The 24,410-nt window shown below is 36.0% G+C and overlaps 2 protein-coding genes across 2 annotated transcripts in view; one reads left to right on the plus strand and one right to left on the minus strand.

Annotated features, from left to right (window-relative positions):
* The first annotated feature begins 245 nt into the window (after positions 1 to 245).
* Positions 246 to 17,269, plus strand: LOC137403752 (adipolin-like). The gene is made up of 7 exons (XM_068089779.1): positions 246 to 575; positions 8,342 to 8,458; positions 9,443 to 9,568; positions 10,021 to 10,194; positions 13,474 to 13,673; positions 15,196 to 15,289; positions 16,722 to 17,269. Exons 1-7 carry the CDS (start codon positions 354 to 356, stop codon positions 16,818 to 16,820), a joined length of 1,032 nt encoding a protein of 343 aa, XP_067945880.1. The 5' UTR covers positions 246 to 353; the 3' UTR covers positions 16,821 to 17,269.
* Positions 17,270 to 17,412: 143 nt separating this feature from the next.
* The window catches only part of LOC137403751 (small ribosomal subunit protein mS31-like), a 38,037-nt gene continuing 31,039 nt past the window's right edge, over positions 17,413 to 24,410 (minus strand). Inside the window, exon 10 of the mRNA XM_068089778.1 lies at positions 17,413 to 17,724. Coding sequence (XP_067945879.1) covers positions 17,477 to 17,724 — 248 coding nt within the window. The 3' untranslated portion in view covers positions 17,413 to 17,476. The remainder of the gene's footprint in view (positions 17,725 to 24,410) is intronic.

Genomic DNA, 24,410 nt, shown 5'->3' on the forward strand with positions numbered 1-24,410 from the left:
CAATAGGTTCGTGACCGAGCTACAATATTTCATATTTCATAATAGGTCGTTGATAAAAAATGTTCAAGCAAGGCTAGGCTAGACACAGCATTGCCAAAGCCATGGGAGTCAAGGTTTATGCATATACTTGAACTAACACCGGTAATTCTAGAACTGCGTAAATCATTCTCCAACATGATTGGTCCATCTTTCCTATATAATGGATAGCCGTGAATTGCACCTCTTTCATTCACTATTCAACTCTAGGCAAATCAGCGTGCAATTTGTCTGAGTCTTTATACCTGGAGTGCTTGCAACAGCCAAGGGCTATATCGTAACTGCTGACGTGTGGTTTCCTAGCTGAACAAACAAAGATGCAAGGAACTACCTATCAGAGGATGTTTTTACTCATATCATGTGCAACAATAGCTAGCATGAGCTCTATACACGAGAGGACAACACAAAAATACAAAAAAGATCGGACAACAGCTTCTAAATTGGAACTGGCAACTGCTTCACCGAGGTCTCTACTGGATATGCCACAAAATGATATCTACAACAACAGAGTAGAAGACGACATCGGTTTGCTGCCAGTGGTAAGCAATTTTTTGTTTATATATTAGTGCGTGTTCTCCTTCTAACAGTTCGGCAGTATTTATGCGTGAGAAAGTTTTTTTACTGTCATGAATGCGGTTAACAGTGTCAACCTTGATAAAAGGTCCTTGAAAATGCTGCTAATATTAACAAGAAAGAGTTCATTGTTGGCAAACTAAGCAAAAATAGAAAATGTGACTCTCATATGCATTCACCTATATTGCAAAGTTGCTGTCAAAATCCCACCAGATGTAAAAGAAGAGGCATTGCATGGAGTTATATATGATCATATGCTGGTGGTCCCTCATTTTCTCTTATGTTTTTGCATGTTATGATTCGCTGCTCCACCTATATGGTGTCTATTATATTTATTATAGCTTTTAATTTACGCTATCGCTGTTAGATTATATGGATTAGTTACAACCATTGTCAAGGCAATAAGATGAGGAATTGTCTATTCTACGGAAGGAAAATTTCTATTGAAACTGAGGGGATAAACTTAATCATAATTATAGCCCAAGTTAGACAGTAAACAGTCATCTATCCCCGATGTCATTAATCATTTAGGCCGCATATTCCTAGGACTTCTTAAATCGCTTTGCAATCTCTGATAGCAATGAGCTATTACGTGGTGAAGTTTATGGTTTTATATTTGCTGTACCGGGCTATCTTGTTCACTGTTGCATTTATGCAGTCTCTATTGTGTATCGCTGTAACACAGATTCCCGTTTTAGAAAGCTGTATCTATGAATAAAATGGGTATCGGAAGGACAATTTAGCTAATATGTTTGTATCCTGATGATGAAGTGAGGAAAATGGCTAGTAGCCTACAATCCCTAGAAACTAGACTTCTAAGCGATTAATTCTTAGCATGCGTTCTATTTTAAACCTCGATGTCAATGGCTGTGAATATTTGTTGAAAAGTTATCATTTAGTTTCTATTCGATGTAGTTCATTATAAAAACTGTATATTTCATCAGAACCGAAACCGGCTAACTTAAAAGGTTGAAACTTGTCAAAGATAGCATACATTGAAGACAGATTTTACTTTTTTTGTAATTTTGTTAAAAAATTCGTGGAAATTCTTCAAACATGATTTACCTCATACTACAAATTTTGGCAAAAGTTAAAAGACAAAGTAAGTTTTTACTGGAAGAGGTAAATCGAAATAAGCAACAGCCATATTTAAAGAGACACGCACGGGTCACAGAAGTCAAGGAGAAACTTAGGCATGACTTGTATCTCAGTTTCTGTCTGACACAGGTGTTCACCCACTTAATCCCTAGTAATCTTCCTAATCCATAATAATTGCAAACTAATAATCACAGTTCCAGTTGTTCTAATCAATTACCCGTACTGTAACGTCTCTATTCGCTAGCTTTTTGAATGCGTAGTATGCATTGAGGTGACCACCACTTAGATGTGTTGGTAAATTAAGTGATAGATGTTTTCCCATTAACACCTTCAAGTGTGAAAAATTGTTCATTGATGTTTACGCAAGCTAAATACTTCACAGGCTGCTTTTACAATTAGCTTGTCGCTGGTGAACGATTAGACAAAGGATGGTTTAGCTATTTTTTGTGGCATCGGATGCCATCGGTTTATTGTAGCCCAAGCACAGGGAGTCCTCGGGACACATCGATCTCAACTTATGTTGTTTTGAGGTTATTAATATCAAAATATATATGAATTCTGAATATATGAAATAGTACTTAATGTAGGTCCATCGTAGCGTCACTTACAATATAAGCGACACAAGCCATTGGGAACTAGTGCCCAGTGCTAAGGAGATAAATATGCTGTGTTGAGCTTAGGGTGACTCACTCGCATCAGTGCGACACTCTGTTTCAGTGATATGCCACTTTGATTGCGCTTGACGGTTCTCTCTCTGTCACCTGTTTGAGTTTTTTTCTAATGTTCGTTTCAACGCGGTTCCAAAGTGCAAGTCAGATTCTTCTAATTGTTACGCATCAGAGAAAAAAAAGGCGATCATCAAGGAGGTGAAACTAGATATAAATAAGAGTTCAGAGTAATTTTTTCACGATGTTCTGACTTACACTGAAATTCGAGTTACACCACGTCTCGAGAACAGATCAATGTCGTAACTCGAGGACTGTTACAGCTTGTGAAAAGGAAGTTTGTTACTATAGCAACTGTTGTAATTCAAGTATAAAAATTTGTGCTAACTTAAGGGGCTGCTAATAAGGTCTGGCCAAAGTGTTTACTTACTGGCTAATTGTCATTAAGTTTTCATCAAAAACCTCACTTTAATGATGAAAGAGCAAATAGCGATGAGGTTTGTGTGAAAATGCATGGAAATGCTATTAGCTTGACCATAAGGTTATCTTCATTATTTTCACAGTTGAACTTTGTCTGGACTCCGAAGCTCTTTCTATAAGATTTTGTTTGTTATGTTAGCTTTCTTTTGAGTCGTCTCACTTTTGTTACGAATAGATATTCGCTGTCAATTATATTTTAATCAACCAAAAACACCGACATGACATTCATGAACAGTTAAATTGGTTTGTGGTATAAATATTTAGACACAGGCTATGAGCAAGCCACACCACTCATCGTCGAACACCTGCTCTACGTGCCAGCATGGCTTGTTGCCAACACTGTCAAAACTATCTTTTATCTGATTGGCAAGTCGCTAGTAATCTTTACTATTTATAAAACTCTCATTCGCGAGCCTGCCATGCGTAATCTTGGGCACCTGCTGATTGGAAATTAACTTGTCGCTGATGCGATTCTAAGAAGGCAGGCTTTAATATAAAGCAACAAAAATTTAGGATATGGTTTACAGTTTATTGCTGTATATTCATTATTAACCCATCTTGTGGAAATATAGTATAAACAGAATAAATGGCGTACATAAATGTGGCCAACATTTTTACGAATTCATCATTTGATAATTATTTTTAAAAATAGCAGATCGGAATGACTGGAGGGTATAAATATAACTGGCAGTTCTTGCTAGAAAACGAAGGCTGACTTTCCCTTCATGACTCGCTTACTAACACACGGAAACATTTAATTTTAAATTTCATGAACTTTAACTAAAAATTAATAGCATAAACTGTAATTTTAATTTGTATTAAATGCTCTTGATTAACTTGTTATGGAGTTCAGGTGATACGTTCATAGATTTAGAGCCTTCGCTGAACAGATGCTTGTATCACAGTAACCCAGAGTAATTAAGAGCCTGACATACATAGAGCTTATAGAGATTCGCAGCGCTCTGTATCATTCATTGCTCGTGTTGTAATGGTTGGACCAGAATGTTTCGGATTCTACTATCACCAATACAGCCTCACAAGTATGATTCGGCTATGTTTCACTTGTATGTACAACTCTGCCATCGTACTAATGTCAGATGCATACAAAGACTATTACTAAGTTTGCACGCCTAATTTTTCAAATTACAATGCTGACACTGGTTCGTTTGACCAATGTAGAAGAGAATTAACCCATCTAGTTCATATGCCAGGGATAATAGGCAGCAAATGTCTCAACAGATCGTTTCCTATTTGCGCTGCAAAACTAGCAGCTCTAGAAGAAATCAAATACTATGCGACCTTTACATACATACCTATCCCTTTTGAAATAGCTAAACACGATTTACAAATAGGCAACAATTTATCACCTCTCTGTATAGAAATGACACATTTTTAATGCGTTATTAATGTGCTAGGAGGAATGGAGAAGGTAAACAAGAATGCTTCTGCAATAAAAACGCTATGACTCTCACACAAACAGCTTCTCAATTCTTGTTTGCTCTGCAAACATCCTTCAAGCTTGACAGATTCATTCACAAAACTTGCGAGGTTCCCTCGACTCACAGAATGTAGGACGTAGTTAATGTCAAATAATACCTTAAAAAAGATTTATTTTTCATTAAATTTAATTTTTTCTTATCAATGCTTCTAATCTCACAGAAGCACAATAGTTTTAATTAATATTTAATACAACTAATGTAAAGGCGAAGTAGGTGTATTCCGTAAGCATAATTAATGTGGGGATACAGCGAGTGGAATGCCCAAGTGTCTTGGCTTTCTCGTGATTTCGATGGCAGTTCCTTTTCCAATCCATCATGTCGATGAAGAGCGATTTCACTGTGGCACCACTAGACAAGGCTATCGTCTGCCAGTATTCGTTTATTTCTCCGTTGAATAACAATTATCAGACTGTCGCAAACATGTTGGCAAGACAAGATAGACTCTAGGGCTGGCAAACCCACACGCACGACTGCTGGTATGCGTGTTATTCCTGTAGCTTCGATAAGCGGTTGCATTTACACCAAGCTTTGTTCTTGGAGCATCTATTGTTCTACAATGTATCATCTTATCTCAAGCCATTACTTAAGAATGCATAAGTTTATTTGTTGAGCGCGTAGTAAAGCCGGTTTTTTTTGTAGTGAAAAGTCTGCTTTTTAAAACTTGAAGATTTTCCTAGCTTAAGCAATGAAATGCTGAAAACGCAGTCGGCTCGCAGTCGTCTCGTGAAAAGCACTAGGAGCGTAACACTACTAGATTGGAACAATAAAATCAATCATTCTAGCCAGTGATGGCGCATTCTAAATTTTAGCGGCTAAATCTAACTTAATTAAATTGAATCCATCACGCTAGAAGATTCTTAACGCAGCATGCATAGTTCGTGTACAGGAAGTCACGATTGGCGTATTTAGTATTAACAAGTTGTCATATCGGATTTGCCGATGTCAAATAATTTGTTATATTAAAGACGTATCACCGAAATACCATCAATTTGTTTTATAATAGGTCGATGCAAATAACCAAATTGCCAAAATTATATCCCCTAAACCATAAGGAGAATTATTTCTCAACAACGTAAAAAATTAAAAGAGCTGAAAGCGAAGTGAGAAAGACTCAGGTATTAACGGAGAAGCATATAACTTTCTTCTCGTACTATTGTTATCATACCTAACACCATTACTATTATTATCATACCTAACACCATTACTACGCTTTATCTGCTTTCTCAAATGTTTCTTGTAACTTGAAAGGCATTAGGCATTTGCAACACTATCATCTCTATGGCTATAAATAATAAATAGATATTTGATTTCTCTTTTTAATAGAACATCTTGAATTTTTTTGAGATTCAATGTTTGATTTTTTTGTAAATTGCCAGATTAAATCGAGGAAATGTTAATGGTGTTAAAAATAACAGCCTTTGCAGCTCACTTCTAAGAAATAACATAAACCATGCAATTAGAAACGAACTACTCATAGCTGATAAACAACCATGTCTCAAGAATGAAATCGTCAAAACTTGATCACGAGTTGTCTATAGTTGCAAAGAGATCGACAGAATAGAGACTCGTAACGCTTCAACTTGGATGCAATAGTAGATATCGACTATACATTGATAACAACTAGTGACTATATTTTGCGCATATGTTTCTTCTGAGTTTAATCGCAATCAACTTTTGTCGATTTTAATCTTGACACACCCTGGCAGTCAGATCACCTTAAGCATCAGCAACAATCGTGAATCATAAAAAAAATGCCAATACTTTTGGACAAAAATCTAATAAAATTTTGTGTAAGTTGATCTAGAAGTAGCTATTAATAGCTGCAAACGTAGCCGCTTTACCTGGCTGTATCATTGTTGCAATATTCAAGTGAAGCATAGTTATTATATTTCTAGCTTTGCCATAACTTAGCTGGCTCTGGGAGAATCTAAGGAACATAATCTTCAAATAGAAGAATGAAATTATAGAGTCTAGGCTGAAAAAACGTAATGGATAGTGTAGATTGTGTCGGGAGACGAAACAATAGGCAAGAGCTCGCGTAATTACCAAAGATTGGCAACGAATTATGCCTGCGATTGCTGTCTATAGGCAAGGGGTGGCAATAATAGGTTGGAGCCTAGGAATAAATAGGAACCAGTCATACTGCCTAGACTGACTAGCTTGCAAGCTGATTAGAGTGGAGACAACGCAGTGCTATGGCCACAGGCTGCCTTATAATAAACCCTACTCCCTTTCACATCCTTTATATAACCTAGTTAAATAGCTCTATTATACAAACAAGCAATGCCCGAATGACGCGTAGATTGATTTGCTGTTGTAAAATTCTATTTCAAAGATAAAGATAGAACAGCCCGCCAAAATGTCCGATCATGCCGACTACGAACAAATCCTTAAATTAAACGAGTGCTTTCGGAAGCCCCAACGAGTATATGTAAATCCTTTTGTCGACTCCTGCATCTCAAAACATCACAGGCCAGGCTATATAAATCTTCAATCGTTAAAATATGTCATCTGGTACCACCTATACGTGGGTCGGACTGCAGTGACTAAATAGCAGCCCCTATACGAACGGGGAAGGTGAATCGCGGACACCCTTACGGAACCATAAACAATATCTAGCTAAGCACTGCGTATCTAGAGGGCGAGGATGAACAAAACTATCTATCAGGCGGAAATGATCAGATGGAAATGCTAGCATGTTCCGACCTGTTTTTGCTCGCTGGATACCATCTTTTCCAGTCGAGGGAGTGAATCTGGTCTGGTGAAAGTCAGAAATCACTTCTACATTCGCATGCAGCTCTATAAAATAAATGGCAAATGTTATCACATGCAAGCCACAACCATAGATCCAAACCTACTACAAGAGAAAGAGGCCCCAAAACAATAATGGTTATCGATATGTGGCTGAAAATATTTTGCCACTAACCTACAATATGGATTGAATGTTCATGCCAGTGACAGAATAGAAGTAACTTTCAAATCGGCATTAGAATGATGATCGAAGTTCTAAATAAATCAAACAAAATTACCTTTAGTGAGTTGAAAGAAACCATTCTAAAAGGAATATTTTTCACATAAACTTACCTTTGTTGTATTTGTACCGAGAAAGCACGCAGACTCATCTCCACATATCAATGCGACGGTCTTACGTAACAAAGATTTCCAACTGCTTGTAGTTTTTTATTGAATCCCATAAATCTACTTAGGGTGAAATTTGTTTGACCGTTTGAGATCAGCAAATGATTGTAGTTTATCCACAAACTACTTGTAGAGCATTTGATCTGACTCTAGGAGGAGCTCATGAATCATTAAATAATTCGGCAACGTCCTACTCAAATCTTTAAGGCGGGAAAATAAGTCGATTAGCCAGTAAAACCTAAATTCGCTTGTATGAATTTCCCTCTATGAGATCTCAAACGACTGAACAGATAACTCATAGCTGCCAGGTGCCAAAAAATTCCTGATGATATCATTAGAGACTAGAAGACATTGATTGTAGAGTCACAGCTTATAATTAGCTGTCTAGTCATCGCTGACTTATCTAATATGAGATCATCCTTGACTCACTAATGCTGCATTGGCAACAAAAGTTGTGTGGATGGATATTGGTTACTTTGCTACTGCTAAACAGCGTTACACCTGTCTTTCACCCTTCACTTGCTGACACCTCCACTTGCTGACACCCTTCATTTTGTGACATCCTTCACTTGCTGACACTCTTCTCTTGCTGACACCTTTTCCTTGCTGACAGCCTTCACTTGCTAACACCCTTTACTTGCTGATACCTTTCACTTGCTGACACCCTTTATTGGCTGACAGCCTTCCCTTGCTGACACCTCTCACTTGCTGACACCCTTCACTTGCTGGTACCCTTTATTAGCTGACAGCTTTCATTTGCTGACAATCTTTACTTGTTGACACTGATTACTACAATTATCCATGTAAATGAAAAGGAATACTACCCTTTACTATTTATTTTGTCTTTTGTAGACAAATCCGTTTTCGAGAGCGGACAAGTCACGAATTAGTTGGGAGACACTGCAACAAAACAATGACAAAAAGGCTCAGAAAAAATACATCCGAATGTCAAATGACAAAATTATAATGGTAAGTACATGTACTTATAGTCCTCAGATATTTTCACCCAAACTTACTGTGATATATCAATACTCATTAATACCCTGGCAGCCACTAAACATACAATTATTCTAATATGCTGGAAGTCAAATGATTAGCAAGGTGTAAGTGTTCGGCCAGTTACCAGAATGTCATGAGTTCAAATCACATATGACGCAACCTTTTTTTCAACCTTCAACCACAGCCTCGGACAGATAGATGGACACGGCTCTTATTATAGTAAAAATTGCAGTGTTGAGCTTTTGCAAAACGGAGAATAAATCACAGACTATAAATAAAAGCTATGACGATTACGTGATTTGACCACCTTGCCAAAAACATCACGAGTATGTAAACACATTGTACACCGTCAGAATGAATATTCATGGCGCTTGACTTTACCGGAATTGTGACCTTCCTTTGTCCTCAAAACTCTCACATTTGGATTACTTGCTTCTGTTTATGGCTCTTGCGCGCCATTCATGGCCGTGAATAAACGGTTATCGTCATTAGACAGTATTTTTGTCACCAAATTTGAATAATTATTCGAATTTGGCAATTATAAAAAGGTTCCCATAGAATCTCAATGGCGCGACAGTGGACAGCTAGTACATTTTCCTTGCATATAAGTGTATGGCTAGGGTGTGACCTTTTCTGAGAGTAGACACAGCAGTGACATCCAACGATAGTGTATATATTGTTTAGAAATGGTCTCTCAATAAAAATAGTAGTTTAGTTTACAATGTGTCATTCCACCGTCTGGAGCCATGGATTACCATGAACGGTTCAGCCTTTATATATCTGCCATGCGAAAGTGAATGTTTTGTTATCTTAGATAACTAGTTTGAATGAAGTTTGTACTAGTGCTATACAGATTGAGAGTAAATTATTTTAATTGTTGTTTTGACTGACCTGTCACAGATTTAGGTGATAAATATTCTGTCAGATATCAATAAATAGACAAATACTTTACAGAGGGGTGCTACAGGACCTCGGGGTCCTCCAGGAGCAGAGATGACTAAGGAAGACATCACTAAAGAATTTAAAAGTATGGTTAAAAGTGCAGCAAACAAAAGAGCAAGAAAAATCGTAAAAGCTCAGGTAAATAAATTAGTTACTGACATTATAGTCCTAAGTCTACGCTTTTAGGTCTTTAATCACATTAGCAAAGATCACATTCTAACTCAAAATACTTGAATAACCGTTCTATTGCATGTAATTATAGTTATATTACTGAATTTTAATTTTGTATTGCTTTTAAATAAAAGCTGTTAAACATATTTTTAAAATTTATGTACTATGGAAAACTTTTTGATTTTAAGGACATAATTTTCGATTTTAATTTTTTTAGCAATAAGATCACAGTATAGTCAAGTGCAGTTCATAAATTGCATATTGTCATTTCTCAGTTATCAGCAAAGCATAACATAAAGTTAACCAAACGTATTATTTGAAAGATGATGATGGTTTCCTGCACAGACACCCGCAACTAGAACTGCTTGTAGTACAACTAAAATTTATAAATGAGTTAAATGGATCCTGTCATGTTACAGTGCCCTTCGTGTGAACTTGGTGATATGGATGAAGATGTCCTTTCATTTTTCTATCCGGGTGTCGATGATAAAGTGAAGACAGTCAACAGAGCGCCAGCAGCCTTTACTACTAGCCTGTTAGATAAGGTCAACATCAAACCGGAAAAAACTGTGCAGCTCAAAAGGTTTCAACTGGTAAGACAATTAGCTCATCTTAAAAACAAATTACCTGCGGTGGATTTTTAGCATTTCTATACCTAAGCCTGGCTCACCCTAGCCAGCCTTCAAGCACCATTTATAATATGCTGCCGGCACTGCTATGGGAAGTTATGTTCGCATAAACACATGGTTTTTTCTATAACTACAGTCGTGGATGAAATGAACTGAACCCCTGAGTTGGAAAATTAAAACTATCCTTTATAACATTGTTACTCATTGTGAATTTAGTCAATAGACATAAATTATATATTAAATTAATCATCACTTTGTACGGATTTTACCACATGCAATTTGTTAGCTTATTTCAAATCATATACATGTATATAACTTGAAATAAGCAAATCAAAATGTATGTAGAGTGATCATAACTGCACAGATTGTTATCTTCAACAATTAAAGGAACGAAAAGTTCAGAATTTATCCTAAATAGTCATTCCAAAAAATAGGTTTACAGCGGTTTGATTTACATATTTGAAATCAAGGCAAAATGAGGATCAATTTAATAAATAGTTTATGGTTACTGACTAAATTCACAATGACTAACAATGTTGTAAACAAGCATTTCAGTTTTCCAACAAAGGAATCCAGTCAATTTCACACACCACCCGCCCGTGTCTTGTAACTATTAACAATCTTTGAGTATGCATTTTGTCATTTCTGGTTTTGTATGATTTGCTGCAGGTGAAAGCAAACACACTGGCTACACATCTCCTTAATGTTCACTCTCATACACTTGGAAATCCTTCCTGATTTTACTTTGAGATCATTTGTTTGTCAGTAATTACCACACTGTAAAAGTAACTTAACCTAATGACCAAGAAGGGGGTAATGAAGCTTAACTGATCAATTCTGGCTCATTTCTGCACATAGTGTCACATACATATTTTCCAAAGTATGTACAATTGGAGCAAATCTGATACTACATTTGTAGTAATTTTTTACCTATGACATTAGAAGTCTTACGAAAGTGAAAGTCTAGATCTTAGTAAAAATTAAAAACCAAGCCAAAAAAATAATAAATTGCGTATATAGGCTAATTTAGCTTGAATTTTATCTAATGTAGGTTAGAGTAAGTTACACTGCATATTTCTATTATCAATCCTACCTTTGAAACTACTCATTGGCAGTCTGCACTTCTATGAAAACAATCTTTACTAATCCATCGTTTTTTTGACGTCATCAAGTCGTTTGCACATGCGCTCGTTCACGAAAAAGCCGCCATATTTGTAGAAAACGATCGTTTTTCTTTGATTTATTAGTACTTTTAAGTGTTGTTTTGATACCATAATAAAAAATTGCAAACAAAAACATCGTTTTCAAATTATAAATTGCAAAAGCTTCGTGTTTCTAACGATAAAATTGTCTATAAAGATGGCCGACAACATTAAAATGACGTCACGAAAAAACGAAGGATTATAACTTCATTGGTTTAATTTTTACATATATTTGCTTTAGTTTCGTAGTTTTGTCTACAAGGTTTTACATAAGGCACTTTGGTACAAGGCACATAATGATGTGTAATTACCATAAATTTTTAACTGTCACACAAATTAAACGCAACACTTCTTATTCTTCGAGGAATGTTCGATCCTTAGTACAAAGTAAATTTTGATGAGGATTAGCATCAAATGTCAAGATTTGACTGCAAGTCATTTTCAAAGAACCTGACCTTCAAGTATTTTACGTCTTTCAAAAGAAATGAAGGCTCTATAATTAAAGTGTGGAAACATAGTTTTTGGTTTATGACAGTGGGAAGTGGAGTTGGTCAAAGTATGTCATGACAATCTACCATAATTATCGTCTGTCCAAGATGAACGTTCATAAATTTTGTAGAAGATTATGAAATTATTGCTGCAAAGTTGGTAAAATATGAATGTTTATTACCAAAAAACATGGAACGGTATAATTGATGGGTAAAGCCAAGTGCATGATATGGATATACTTGTTCCAATTTGCTATTCACACCGATTAGCTGCTGAGAAAGGGTTAGTTTATTTGTAAAATGGTTTAACAGTTTAGTTTTGAGGAATGATCAAACACCAAGGGTTATTTCTAAATGGTGGCTATGGTACAACCATCAGTACTGCACTTAAATGGCAGACAATTTTAAACATTTAAGAATGCTTAGATAATAATTGCAAGCACTCACTACTATTTCAGTAATAAAATAAAGATTTATTGTTGTACATTTATTGAAAACAATTAACAAAACATCACTAGATGCACTCAAACAACAGTGTACTTATGTGTAAGTTGAAACCGGCTTAATGTTGTCAGATCTAGGTGTGCCGGTGTAGGTCGCTGACCGGTCTTAGCAGTTTTATTAAAATAGTTTTGAAGATAGCCATTATGCCGTTGGACATTTCCACAGAATAATTTATAACATAATAGCTAGATGTTATAGTAAACGACCTAATAAATTGAAATAAAAGCAGGTACGATAAAACCCTTTTTAAAGTCTGAAAATAATCAAATTAATATAAAATTTCACATAATGTATATCTTTGATGTTTATCAACTCAAAGGAAAGTCTCAAGTGTAGAATATAGAGTTAAAATTTGCTTAGAGCCCATGTGCAACTACAGTGTATGTCTTACCTAATCTATCAGAGGTAAAACCTATTGTAATTGGTTGACAACCTTTGTCAACATTCGAGGATAGACAACCTATGTACATGTACATAGTTATCCTTTTAAAGACTAAAGGATGTACCATCTGTAACCATAGATCCGTTGAATACTATACGTATTCTAGACTAACATTTAGTTCATGATTGCAATTTTGCAGCATTTAATCGTAACAAAAATTGCAAGCGTGATTATTAAACCATGTGTGAAACCTTATGCATATATAATATGGTCTAGAACACCGGAACACACTGGCTCTTAAAAACATGTGCAGCCTCTACTTGCAGTAACATAACCAGACATCATGCTCCATCTTGGAGGGATTGTTCACAAATATAATAACAGCTGCATTGGCTTAAAAACAGCTTTTCAAAGATTGAATTATAAAAATTTCATTTTCAAAACATTTTAAAATGAATATAACGCATGAGTATAAAGCCTCAGTCCAAGAATGGCGTGTTTGTGCTTAATTGAAAGTTTATTGACCTGAGAATCGTAACAATTTACGAAGAACTTAATTTATCAGGTTATCAGGTATCAGAACAAATTTATCAGGTTCTGTATACTCGTATTAATGTTCAAATGTTGAGTTAGTAAAGAGAGGTTTATGAGCTTGCTGTCATTGCAGACTGGCAGCGAGTTTGGACTGCTGAGGGGAGTAAAGGCTGACTTAGGAATGAATGGAAGATTCAAAGTAGACCGAAATGGCATCTACCAGTTTACAACCACCCTCAACTTTCACTCCAAACATAAGGTGTCAACAACGCTGAAATCCAACTACGTACAAGTGCTGATATGCCCAAATGGACAATGCGTAACAAGTGAAAAGTGCGTAAGATTTCATTGTGCGAATTCTATCCGCAGCTTTTAATATACCTTTAGTTCACCAAAACTCACAATTGTACAAGTGAAACGTGGTACACACTGAACTTTGTTAAAATGCAGTTGTTGAGTGTGAACATTGACCTGACGGGCCTACATTTACTTGCTGTATGTCTTGTATTTGTCTTGATGCCAACAGAAGTGCTTGGCTCTGTCAGACTTTCCTACCTGGCTTGACCAATGAGAACCTTACAAGTGCCTCTGTGGCCAGAGTTACATCGCATTGGCTGAATTAAAACCAATTTTAAACATTACAAAAAGTTTAAATTATATTTATGAAGTTACAAGTATTTTAATAATATATTTTTCCTTTATTTCAGTCTACTAAACCACATATATGTGAACAGTATAATTAACGGTATTATACCATGAGTGGAGTGCATATGACACAAAACATTATGTTAATAGCACATACAGTCATGCATGGATAACTCGCCCTCGGATAGCTCAAACACATGGTTAACTCAAACGTTTTTTTTGTCCGTTCCTACGCAATGATAAATTGCTTTAGATAACTCGACCTCAACTTTGTTAATTCGAACAGTTTTTTGCCCAACGGCTACCGAAACGGTTGTTATCGCTTTATCAAAATCACTTTATTCCAAGCCATAGAGGTAAACCTCAACTCTTCGTAGTTCTTAGGCGTCGTTATTACCATCATCGGCAAAATATTTTTGTCAACGACTTTTCTAAAGGTTTGGTGAAATTTGATTTTTACCGAACATCCGCTTAGCGATGGCCCTTCGGAAGCAAGGAAAAGTGAAGTAACCTTCGCATAAACTTCAAGAAAAATCGGCAAAATTGATCTTGGTTAAAATGCTCAAAAGAAAAAGATGTCTTTTCTTCTGAGCATTTCATCAACGATCAAGTTTTGCCAGTTTTAATATAAAAAACGTCCTGGCAATAACATCACCTCAAACAACAACCAATCTCAAGTGATAGAAAAATCTCTATACTTTTTGATAAAAATTTTAAACTTTACATTAGAAGCATTTAATTTGAAACAAGCTATTTATGCTTTTGATTTATATTATAGTTTGTATATGTACATGCATCTACTAATAAATACATGAACTTGTGACAGTGCTCTGATAACTTGAACGCTCTGATAACTCGAACACTTTTGCTCGGTCCCGTGAGTTATCCATGTTTGACTGTATATATATATATATATACATATGTATACATATGTATATATATATATATATATATATATATATATATATATATGCCTTAAAGAGTTTCTCCGCTATTAATCCTTTGACAAGTATAGCGAGTGTAAGCACTTTTTTAAGTTTTTCATATAAGTCGAAATACCAGACCGAGTTGACAAGAGACTACCTTAAGTAAAACATATTGGGCTGATAAAATTATTACTCATTTCGTTCGTGTTACATGGAATGCTAAAAAATCAAAACACTTTGGAGTCGGCTTCTCTTTGCTATATAATTTGCATGTCATTTTGCAGTGTTATGAACCCCTCAACTACCCAATATATACACTCAATGGACTCGAGGCAGAGATTTTTTACTATACAGCTCACGGCTGTCTTAGAATTAAAAGTAAGTAGTTGATTATAAGATTACTGCCTAATTGCTGCCTATAAGCAATTGCTGCCGATGTATCATAGCTTCTCTTTCACATCTCTTTCACATCAGTGCTGTCAACCAGACCTGAAATTTCTAGTTGATCAACTGCTGGTGCTAAAATAGAAACACCAGTTTTGTTTCCTGCAAGCAAAATATAACAGACTTATCTCCTCCTGTACTCCAACCTCTGTTCGCTATTGCTATCTAGTTTAGTGTGAATGAAACTTCATTATTTGAGATTTTACAGTTGTCAAGTTTTAGTTCAATTGATTCTATATCCATCCTAGCACCTCGCAAAAAGGTGCGCTCCATTTAGTAGCCTACTTATACCAAAAAAATTATCACAAATTAAACCAAACCACCCAAAATTTTGCCACAATAAATTTAGGATATCAGGCTATCATTTGGCAAAAAATGAACCAGATAGTTTCCTTTTTACTCAGAATTGGCAGCGTAATGTTGCGGTTTCCCAATTTTTAGGATGGGTTTAGGATGAATGAAAAGAAAAATGGTAAACAGTAACCTAAATATATATCTGCTAATTAAATCCTTTAACATTGGGCCTCAGATATTTTTGATAATTATATTTTTATATTAGAGAATGAGAATCAGACTATCAGAGAGAAGTAAACTTTAATTTTCAGGCTAAAACCATAAAAAGTCATACGATTTTAAAAGTTTCTAAAAATCTTTACAGTAACATCGTATCTATCGAACACACATTCATCACGGTTTTACGACTCAAAATAAACTGCCAAAGTAGGGTTAGTATCTCATATAATCCTTCATTTGCATCACAATCATTCATGACATACCAACAAACGAGTCGTAACAAATTTTTTTGCGATATCCCAGTAAAATTGTTACTATAACGAAAGAAGTAGATGAAGATATTTGAAAGCGGTTAGAAATGGAAGAGGGATATTTGCTGTAACACCCTGTGTAAGAATTAACTTGATTGGCTTACACTGTTACTCGGAAGCAGCTTTTATAAACAGAGCCTTGTGGATGCTGGTATTCCGGCCGTTAAGTTTCTGACACGTCCAACGCAATGCCGGAATACCAGGGGTTGAGGTTTACAGGGCTAACTTAATAATTTAATGACTGTAGAGTAACTACGGTAATATTAGTTTGTATTGACGACTTTTCCTTTTTTATCAAGTACACTTGATTTAGGATCCATGATTACTCTTATTATTCAAATCAAATTTGAAAACTTGCATCGACTTGATGTATGATGTTATATAATATGACGCAAAAGATTTAAAATAAGTTCTTTGCTAATTCGAATTTATATTTAAAAGATTTACATTATGGGAGTGTCTAATGCGCTTATGACAATCTAGCGGAAGCACTAGTCCGTCAAAATGATAAAGTTTAACCAGCACTCTATTATATATTTCAGAAATCTGACTACGTGAGTATATACGTGAGGAACTCATGCCGGCGAGCTATAGATGTACAGCCAGGGTCATTACTAACAGGCATAATGCTGAGTGTATAGACAAGGCCTACACACGCTAGAGACCTAAGTGCATTCCACTGGTCAACAGGCCATGCTATACTTTCTATACCAAATGCACCTACAAGAAAATACTATATTAATACTTTAGCCTTGGGACCTCAATGTTTGAGCAGAATCTCATTATTCTATTCTTTGACATGAGTTTGAAAGACAATCCGCAATATGATTCACTGTAATTATAGTCATAGAGTTATTAGAGTAATAGAGTTATTGTTTTGCCTATATTACTACTACACCGCTACTAGATACAAACACAACACTCATGATGCATATATATTTATTTTTTTATTCCATAACAGATGCCTGGTTTGATATCATCATATTTTATATCAGTTTTTATCAATTCTATACATTATGAAACACTAGCAAGCAATCTCTACATCAATTTGTCGAGCAATCTTCGATCACAATATACTATTTCTATTGGCTGTCTCAAGCCTACAACATTTGTCAAGTCGCATACAAACTATTGTTATCATCAACTCAGCCTATTCAATTTAGTGAAACCAACGGGAGTAACACTATTGCTCCTGATGGATAGACAACTTGAAAATTCTGATACCAGCTGCGTATTTTCAGATTTCACTCACATATTAGACCCCAAATCAGGAAGCTCTGACAGGTACTCTGCTGACCTACTGGGCAGATGCTCTGTCGGCCAACAGAGGCTCAGCAACAACATGAGACTGTTTTTGCTTGAAATACTCCTCAAACCAGTTAATGTGGGCGACCTTTTCTTTGACAGAAAGGTGTGGGTTCTTGCTGAGTCCCATGATCACCAGTTCCATGAATCGTCGCACCGAGCCCGACTCTGGGAAAGCTGTCAGATGTTTCTCAAGGAATACGTGTTCATAGAATGGCGTATTCTTCTCCTCATCTAATCCTGGTCAAGATTAATATTGGCATAAATATAAATTAAAAATGCTTAAACAGTCAAGTGGAGAAGATTAGATAATTGATAATCAGCCGCAAGTAGATTTATCTAACATCGGGACAGAAAGAGATCTTAAAATGGTTAAGTCTTGGTTAGCCTGGGTGCAAGAGGAAAGGAACGCAAACCATCACGAATGGTTCAAAAGAAAACATGACAAATCACACAATACTAAATACTTTATTATAAGAAGGGCGGCCATGTGGTATAATTCGTTGGCTATCTAAACTGCCAGGGTGCCGCCAAGCATTCTGTTCAATTATTAGCCATGACTTGAAGGTTATTAATGCTAGAGGGCTTTCTTTCTGTTTGTGGTTGGACCGAGTTAGATCCGTTTCTGAGCAAGTATGGTTGCTACATCATGTACACTTATCAAGCAGAACCGCCTGCAGCTAATTCATATTACTATGGTTATTGTAACTACTAATACCCGGCAGCTTGGTGCACCCTGGGAGATTGGTGCACCCTGAGAGATTGTCAGGAGTAATAACTGAAGTTCTGCACAATTATTCCCAAATGCAGCAAAGCACTTGATTGGCACGGGTGGTTGAGTGTCAGTTTACAAAACTAAAATCCGCGAGTTCAAATCCTGTTGAAAACAACTTTTTCCTAACCTGTCCTCATTATAGCAAATATTACGACCAAACCGCTACTAGATACAGACAAAACACTTACGATGAATGTATCATATTTATTTTTTTAGATTTTTATATTAACAGTGACCTGTAAGTGATGCATAATACTCGGTAATATTATAACAAGTTTCCATAAATAATATTTAGCTGTAAGAGGCATCAGTGTAGGTGGTAGTAACGGCGCTTCGCCATTGAGAATAGATGGTGGAAGGGCGGTTTCACCTTCAATAGGCATAAGTGATGGTAGCGCTTTACCACAGGGCATAGGTGGTAGTATGTATAACTCTTCAATGGTGATGCTCAACCACAAAGTGTAGATGATGGTGGTAGGGCTGCTCTACCACTGTAACTTGATCGCTGTTATTTTAAGGTCAGGTAAGGCATATGCAGGCTTTAAATATATTTTTGTAGCCAAATTAATCTTATTTGCAAAAACTGCATGAATACTGCCACTAGACCATATTATTATACCAGATGGTTTCCTATTCGACATACCACATCAGCATTTAGATGTTAATTCCAAAGAAAAGTGCCTAACCAACACCCTTCAAAGAAAATAGTTAAAACTGAACAGAGCCTATGCACAAGGTTGTCATATTTCTAGTAAGACTAGCTGTGCTACCCGACATTGCCCGGGTAATAAAAAACTTCGGAGACAAAATTGATTTGTATAAATTTAACAAATAATAACATTTGCCATTCTAATTTTCAAACTACATATCATGCGAAAAATAAATTAAGAGAAAATAAAAACAACTGTTACGGTTTTCAAACTAAGTCAAACAACTTTTAAACTTCATATTATGAGGAAGATGTTCCACGCAGGTCAAATAAATTGAAAAAAATTAAACGGCTATAAAAAGGTTTAGATGTAATTGTGAAATCATTAGCAAGTAATAGCTAAATTAAGTCGGTCTCGTTACGATTACAATAGAAGATGTTTTGGTAATGATACAATTAATACGAACTAAGAAAACAAAATACAAATCTTGAATATGTTGAATTAATAATAACAATTCTTGCACAGAAGTGTGTGTGTATGAAAAACGTTACTGATCCACTAGGTGACTAGAAGCTATCCATCAAAACTTTGAATACAACGATACTGATTTTCCCAACGGAGAATATAATTGTCCGCGCAAGAAGAATTGGCATTGACTCCAGAGTATATTAATTGTAAGTATAGTAATTGAAAATACGAAAAATATTTCTTAACAGGGGCGTTGTAAAGCGTGGCTGCATCAGTAAAATAATCAGTGTGCCCTATAGCTAGAATGATACACCAACATTGAAAAATGTTTCTAATAAGCTAGAATTACAGGGATGCGCGAAATGAGCTAAAACCTTTGTTGAAAACCTAAAATTCTCATTTACAACATTGCTACTAATTGTGAATTTAGTCAATAACCGTAAATTATATATTAAATTATTTCTCATTTTGCCCTGATTTCAAATATGTAAACCAAACAGCTGTAAAATTATGTTTTTGAATGATCATGTAGGCTAATTCTGAATATCTCATTTTGTAATGGTTGAAGATAACAATCTGTACAGATATGAACACACCACATACATTTTTATTTCAGCTATTTCACAATCAGGTGTACACAACATATTGAAAAAACAGTATGGGAATATGACCATTTTGATTTTCACTAGTCTCAAGTCTTCTGTATTCCATGGCGTGCAGGACATTCCGGGCATTGTGGTGAAAAAAGATTTTCGTCTCTATGCATTCAGTCACAAGCATCACAAAATTCTGTGCATGAGGAAAAAAACGGTTTGAAAGTTCGATGTTTGAGTTGCTCACAACGGCAGAAAGAACCTATACAGGTATTCGAACTCAAAATAATGTAGCGTCCGTACCCCGCCATCCTACACCAAATGGCTATTTACAAGGATGATTACAGTCTATCTTCACACACCTTCTAATGCACCCTCTTTATGTACCAGATCGCATGACCATCAATGTAATATTGTTTGATATATATATGGGCTCAAGTGCCCTGCCTGTAGTGTCCGTAACCCTGTAGTGTCCGTACCCATATAATAAGAAACTTAACCTAAACTGCCAATTGAAGTTCTATAGCTATTCATTTTTGTGACTAAATTTTAGGGAAACCGAACCCTAAGTCAAAATGCACAAAAGTGTTGACATGCGTATGAACTTTTTGCGATTTCACTGGCAAATGCGCATATTCAGGTATACATAAATTATTAGTTTTGTCTATTGGTACACAGAACCTTCCAATTCTGTGTTTTATTTTCTGTGAAAATGTTTGATTTTATTAGTTTATCATGCTTACCTATGATAACACAAAGTTTACTGATTTGGGAACATTACTGTTCAAGCTACATGCCAGTAATAGAAACCAGTCATTGGGCACGGACACTACCAAAATGTCATTGAGTATATCTTTACGCGTTGTTGTGTCCTACGTTGTGCTGTACATAACGTCATAACTCAGTGTGCATCCAAAGCAGTTGGGTCAGTGGTAGACTTCCTCACAGTAAGAAAAGGTAAGTTCAGCTTATTTGCATGTACAAGCTTTCAGATTTTGAGACAAGATTTATGAGATGGGAATTGTATAGTACCATCCACGAAAATGAGTGGTTATATTTTATTTTTAGATGGGTAGAATTACAAGAAGTCGGACGCAGCCCGACGTGAATGTTTAAGTGAGTAAAAACACATTAAAGTAACAAAGAAGACGTGCAAAACTCAAGGAAGAAGGAGGTGCTCAACTTGCTTCTGAGTGAGAAAAAGATAGATTGAGAAAGCAGCAAGCAAGGCAGAAGCAACGACAGAAGGCTGAAAAATCCGTCAAATTAAAGGTAGAACTGCGTGGGAAAAAGTGACTAGAAATGCAACGGTACAGAGCAAAGAAAAATGTACAAAAGACACCTACATCTAAATCTGCAGCGGCAAAGAAAAATTCAAACATCCCTTGAAAAAAAGAACATCAAGAGGGTGGAACGCAATGTTGCGAAACTTAGAGCAAAGCAATGGAGAATGAAAATTAAAATATCAGGAAGAGGCAACAGCAATGCAGAAGATCAATGTAAGTCTGGATACAACTCCCGAAGTACAACGGAAAGAGCTGTGAGAAGAGCCAGAAAGGCATTGCCTATCACACCCCAAAAAAGCTAGCAGTGTTCCGAAGAATTTTAACACCAATTTCTAAAAAGAATCTGGAGCAAGCAGGAGTGCTGAGAAAGACAGCAGGTGATGAAGTGGTGCAGACCCTGAAAGAAAAAATTTCTGAAATGAAGCCATCGGGAACAATCAACAACAAACTGAGATCTAGTTACGAGGAGATTCTAATACGAAGAGGCCTAAACTCAATAAGGACACAGAGACTAGAAATTCCAGCAGTGAACGAAGGTCAGTTCCCAAATCTCAATCTACTATAGTCTATTAGGCCTACTATGTGCTAAAGCAACTGTGTATGCTTGGCGGATTGAGATAGTGTAGTGTCCGTACCCAGGACATTTCATGTACTAATAGCTGTTTATCTTTTTTTATTCCAGACTTGAGACCAGAGAGTGAATTGCTGTAGCATATACAGACAGCTTCTATATTGGTGTGGTCAAAGAGTGTGATGGTCGAGATGGCACTACGGATTTCATGGAATTGAAGAATGGAAGGCTTAAATGGCCAACCCGCCCAAATGTAGACACTCACCCAAAGAACATTATCCTGCAATGCACGCCAATAGTTTGCCCAGAGAAAGATGGCAGATACAGATATCTCATTCCTGAAAACCTGGTTGAGATTCAGAACGCTTATAACATCTTTAAGAGCAAATGCCTGTAATCATATTCTATGTAGTGTCCGTACCCATGAGACAAGTTATGCCTACTGCCTGAAATTTTCAAAGGAAAGTAACCGCATTGCAATAATTCATTTTGTTTAGGATAAACATATGTTCATTTACAGTTAATAAATAGTTAAATGAGAGAAATAAAGATTTTGTGTTTCCATCTAGTTAATGCAAACTTTCAACATCTAAAATCGCATGAATATTATGCAAGACTCTTACACTTCGACACCTTGGGTGTACAAATTACAATCTCCTAAATGGGAAAAAATTACTTTAGATGTATAGTGTTGAAAAATGTCTATGCATTGTTAGGGTTGTTTTTCTATGAAAATGTTGTACAATGGAAAGAAAACATATTTACTGACTCCATCACCACATGATGTAGTGTCCGTAACCATTCCCACATAGGTCTGTTTGACCCATGATTTTTCGAAGACACTAAGAGTGGTGTGCTTTTCCACTTGGATATAATTAGCAAGGGTCTTCTGCTGTCCAAAATTAATCAGTATGACAAATTTGGTTGGGGTTGATATTTTGACCTATAATGTGACACACTATGTGTACACTTGATTGTGAAATAGCCGTTTGCTTATTTTAAGTTAAATATGTGTGAAAATGAAGATTAATTTAATATATAATTTATGGCTATTGACTAAATTCATGATGAGTAACAATGTTGTAAATGAGAATTGTACTTTTTCAGCAAAGGGTCCAGCTTATTTCGCACACTGCAATAGATCAACAAATTTTCAACAATTTTCGACTCTGTTATATTGAAAGCAACTATACAGCCCTGCCAGAACATTATTCAGGCAATATACATGTATTATTATTATTAGCGTCAGTCTTGGTATGTAGCAAAGAATAATGACTAAAAGATTAGATCGAGTGTCAACCACAGAGTTTGAGAGGGGTCATGGACAGTGCAGAAATTAAAGCCCAGTGGGCCGATGATGAAGTACGATTGCCAAGTTATGTAGGGATTGAAGGTGATGAAGAAAGCCGACTGCAGGTTAGAGCCATACTAAGAATGCTTCAAATAAAAAATAATTTGACAGTCAAAATTTTTTCCCATTTAATCGCTCACGCATTTGCGCTATTCGTTTGATGACTGGCACGTAAAATGTAGGACAAATAACTATGACTGCTAGTTGACAGCAGGTATTGCTAACGATCTAACAAGGAAATCAGTTAGCATGAAAGGAGGGTAGTAAAGACATTTGTACATAAAAGTAAAACCTCTATTTGAATGCCATGGCGCTGTATTTTCAGCCCTGTCCTTGCAATGGCGTTGTATTAGAGGTTATGTTCAAATAGAGGGTGGCACTTTATTTTTCGACAAGCTCGTCAAAATTTTGGGAAGATAAATTTAACCCTTTTATGGGCGAAGTGGTGCTAATGTCGCCTATATTTTGCACTATCCTTCGGGAGGAGTGACATTAATGCCGTCGGCCTCAGCATTGTGCTAAACTGTTTTACATAGGCAGAAGTATCAGACCAAGTTAAACAAGGAACTACTTCAAGCAAAGCAGTAGACATAGACAGTTATTCATTATTTTGATGGTGTTGCTATCAGAAGATTTAAATAAAAAACTGTAAAGCTTTGGAGTTAGAAAGCGGACTTCGATCCACCATAACAATGGCTGCTATTACTATGGCTGTATTTTTTAACCCTTCTCCTATAGTAGCATTTTATTAAAGGTGGTGTGCAAATAGAGGTGGTGTTCAAATAGAGGTTTTACAGCATCTTTAAATACACAGCATCAAAGAAACAGTTTCTATATCTTGCTCAGGTGATGGTATGCTTATTGCTGCTTTGCACATTTAAGCCCGAGATCCATCTCTAGTCACTGCGCAGGTGTACCCAGATACTATCGTTCCTGAGTTTTATTAAAATTTTTTACAACACAAATGGTTTTCTCCATATAGAGTCATGGAAATTGACAATATATATTTTTAGTTAGGTCACCAAGCTACAATTACTCAGGTGCTAGATTATGAAGTCTTTGATTATTACAGCATTTCATGGCCTCAATAGTTGACCCTTCTAAGCATTAAGATATACAAAACTACAAAGACTTGAACCTTTGAAGGTCATTTGTCTTATGATCCTGACTTCGAGAATCTACAAAGCTCTACAAAGAATCCTTTGATAAGATTTCAACTGATCGTATGTCAT

Source organism: Watersipora subatra, chromosome 9 (genome assembly GCF_963576615.1).
Source record: "Watersipora subatra chromosome 9, tzWatSuba1.1, whole genome shotgun sequence".
NCBI classification, from domain to species: Eukaryota; Metazoa; Bryozoa; class Gymnolaemata; order Cheilostomatida; family Watersiporidae; genus Watersipora; species Watersipora subatra.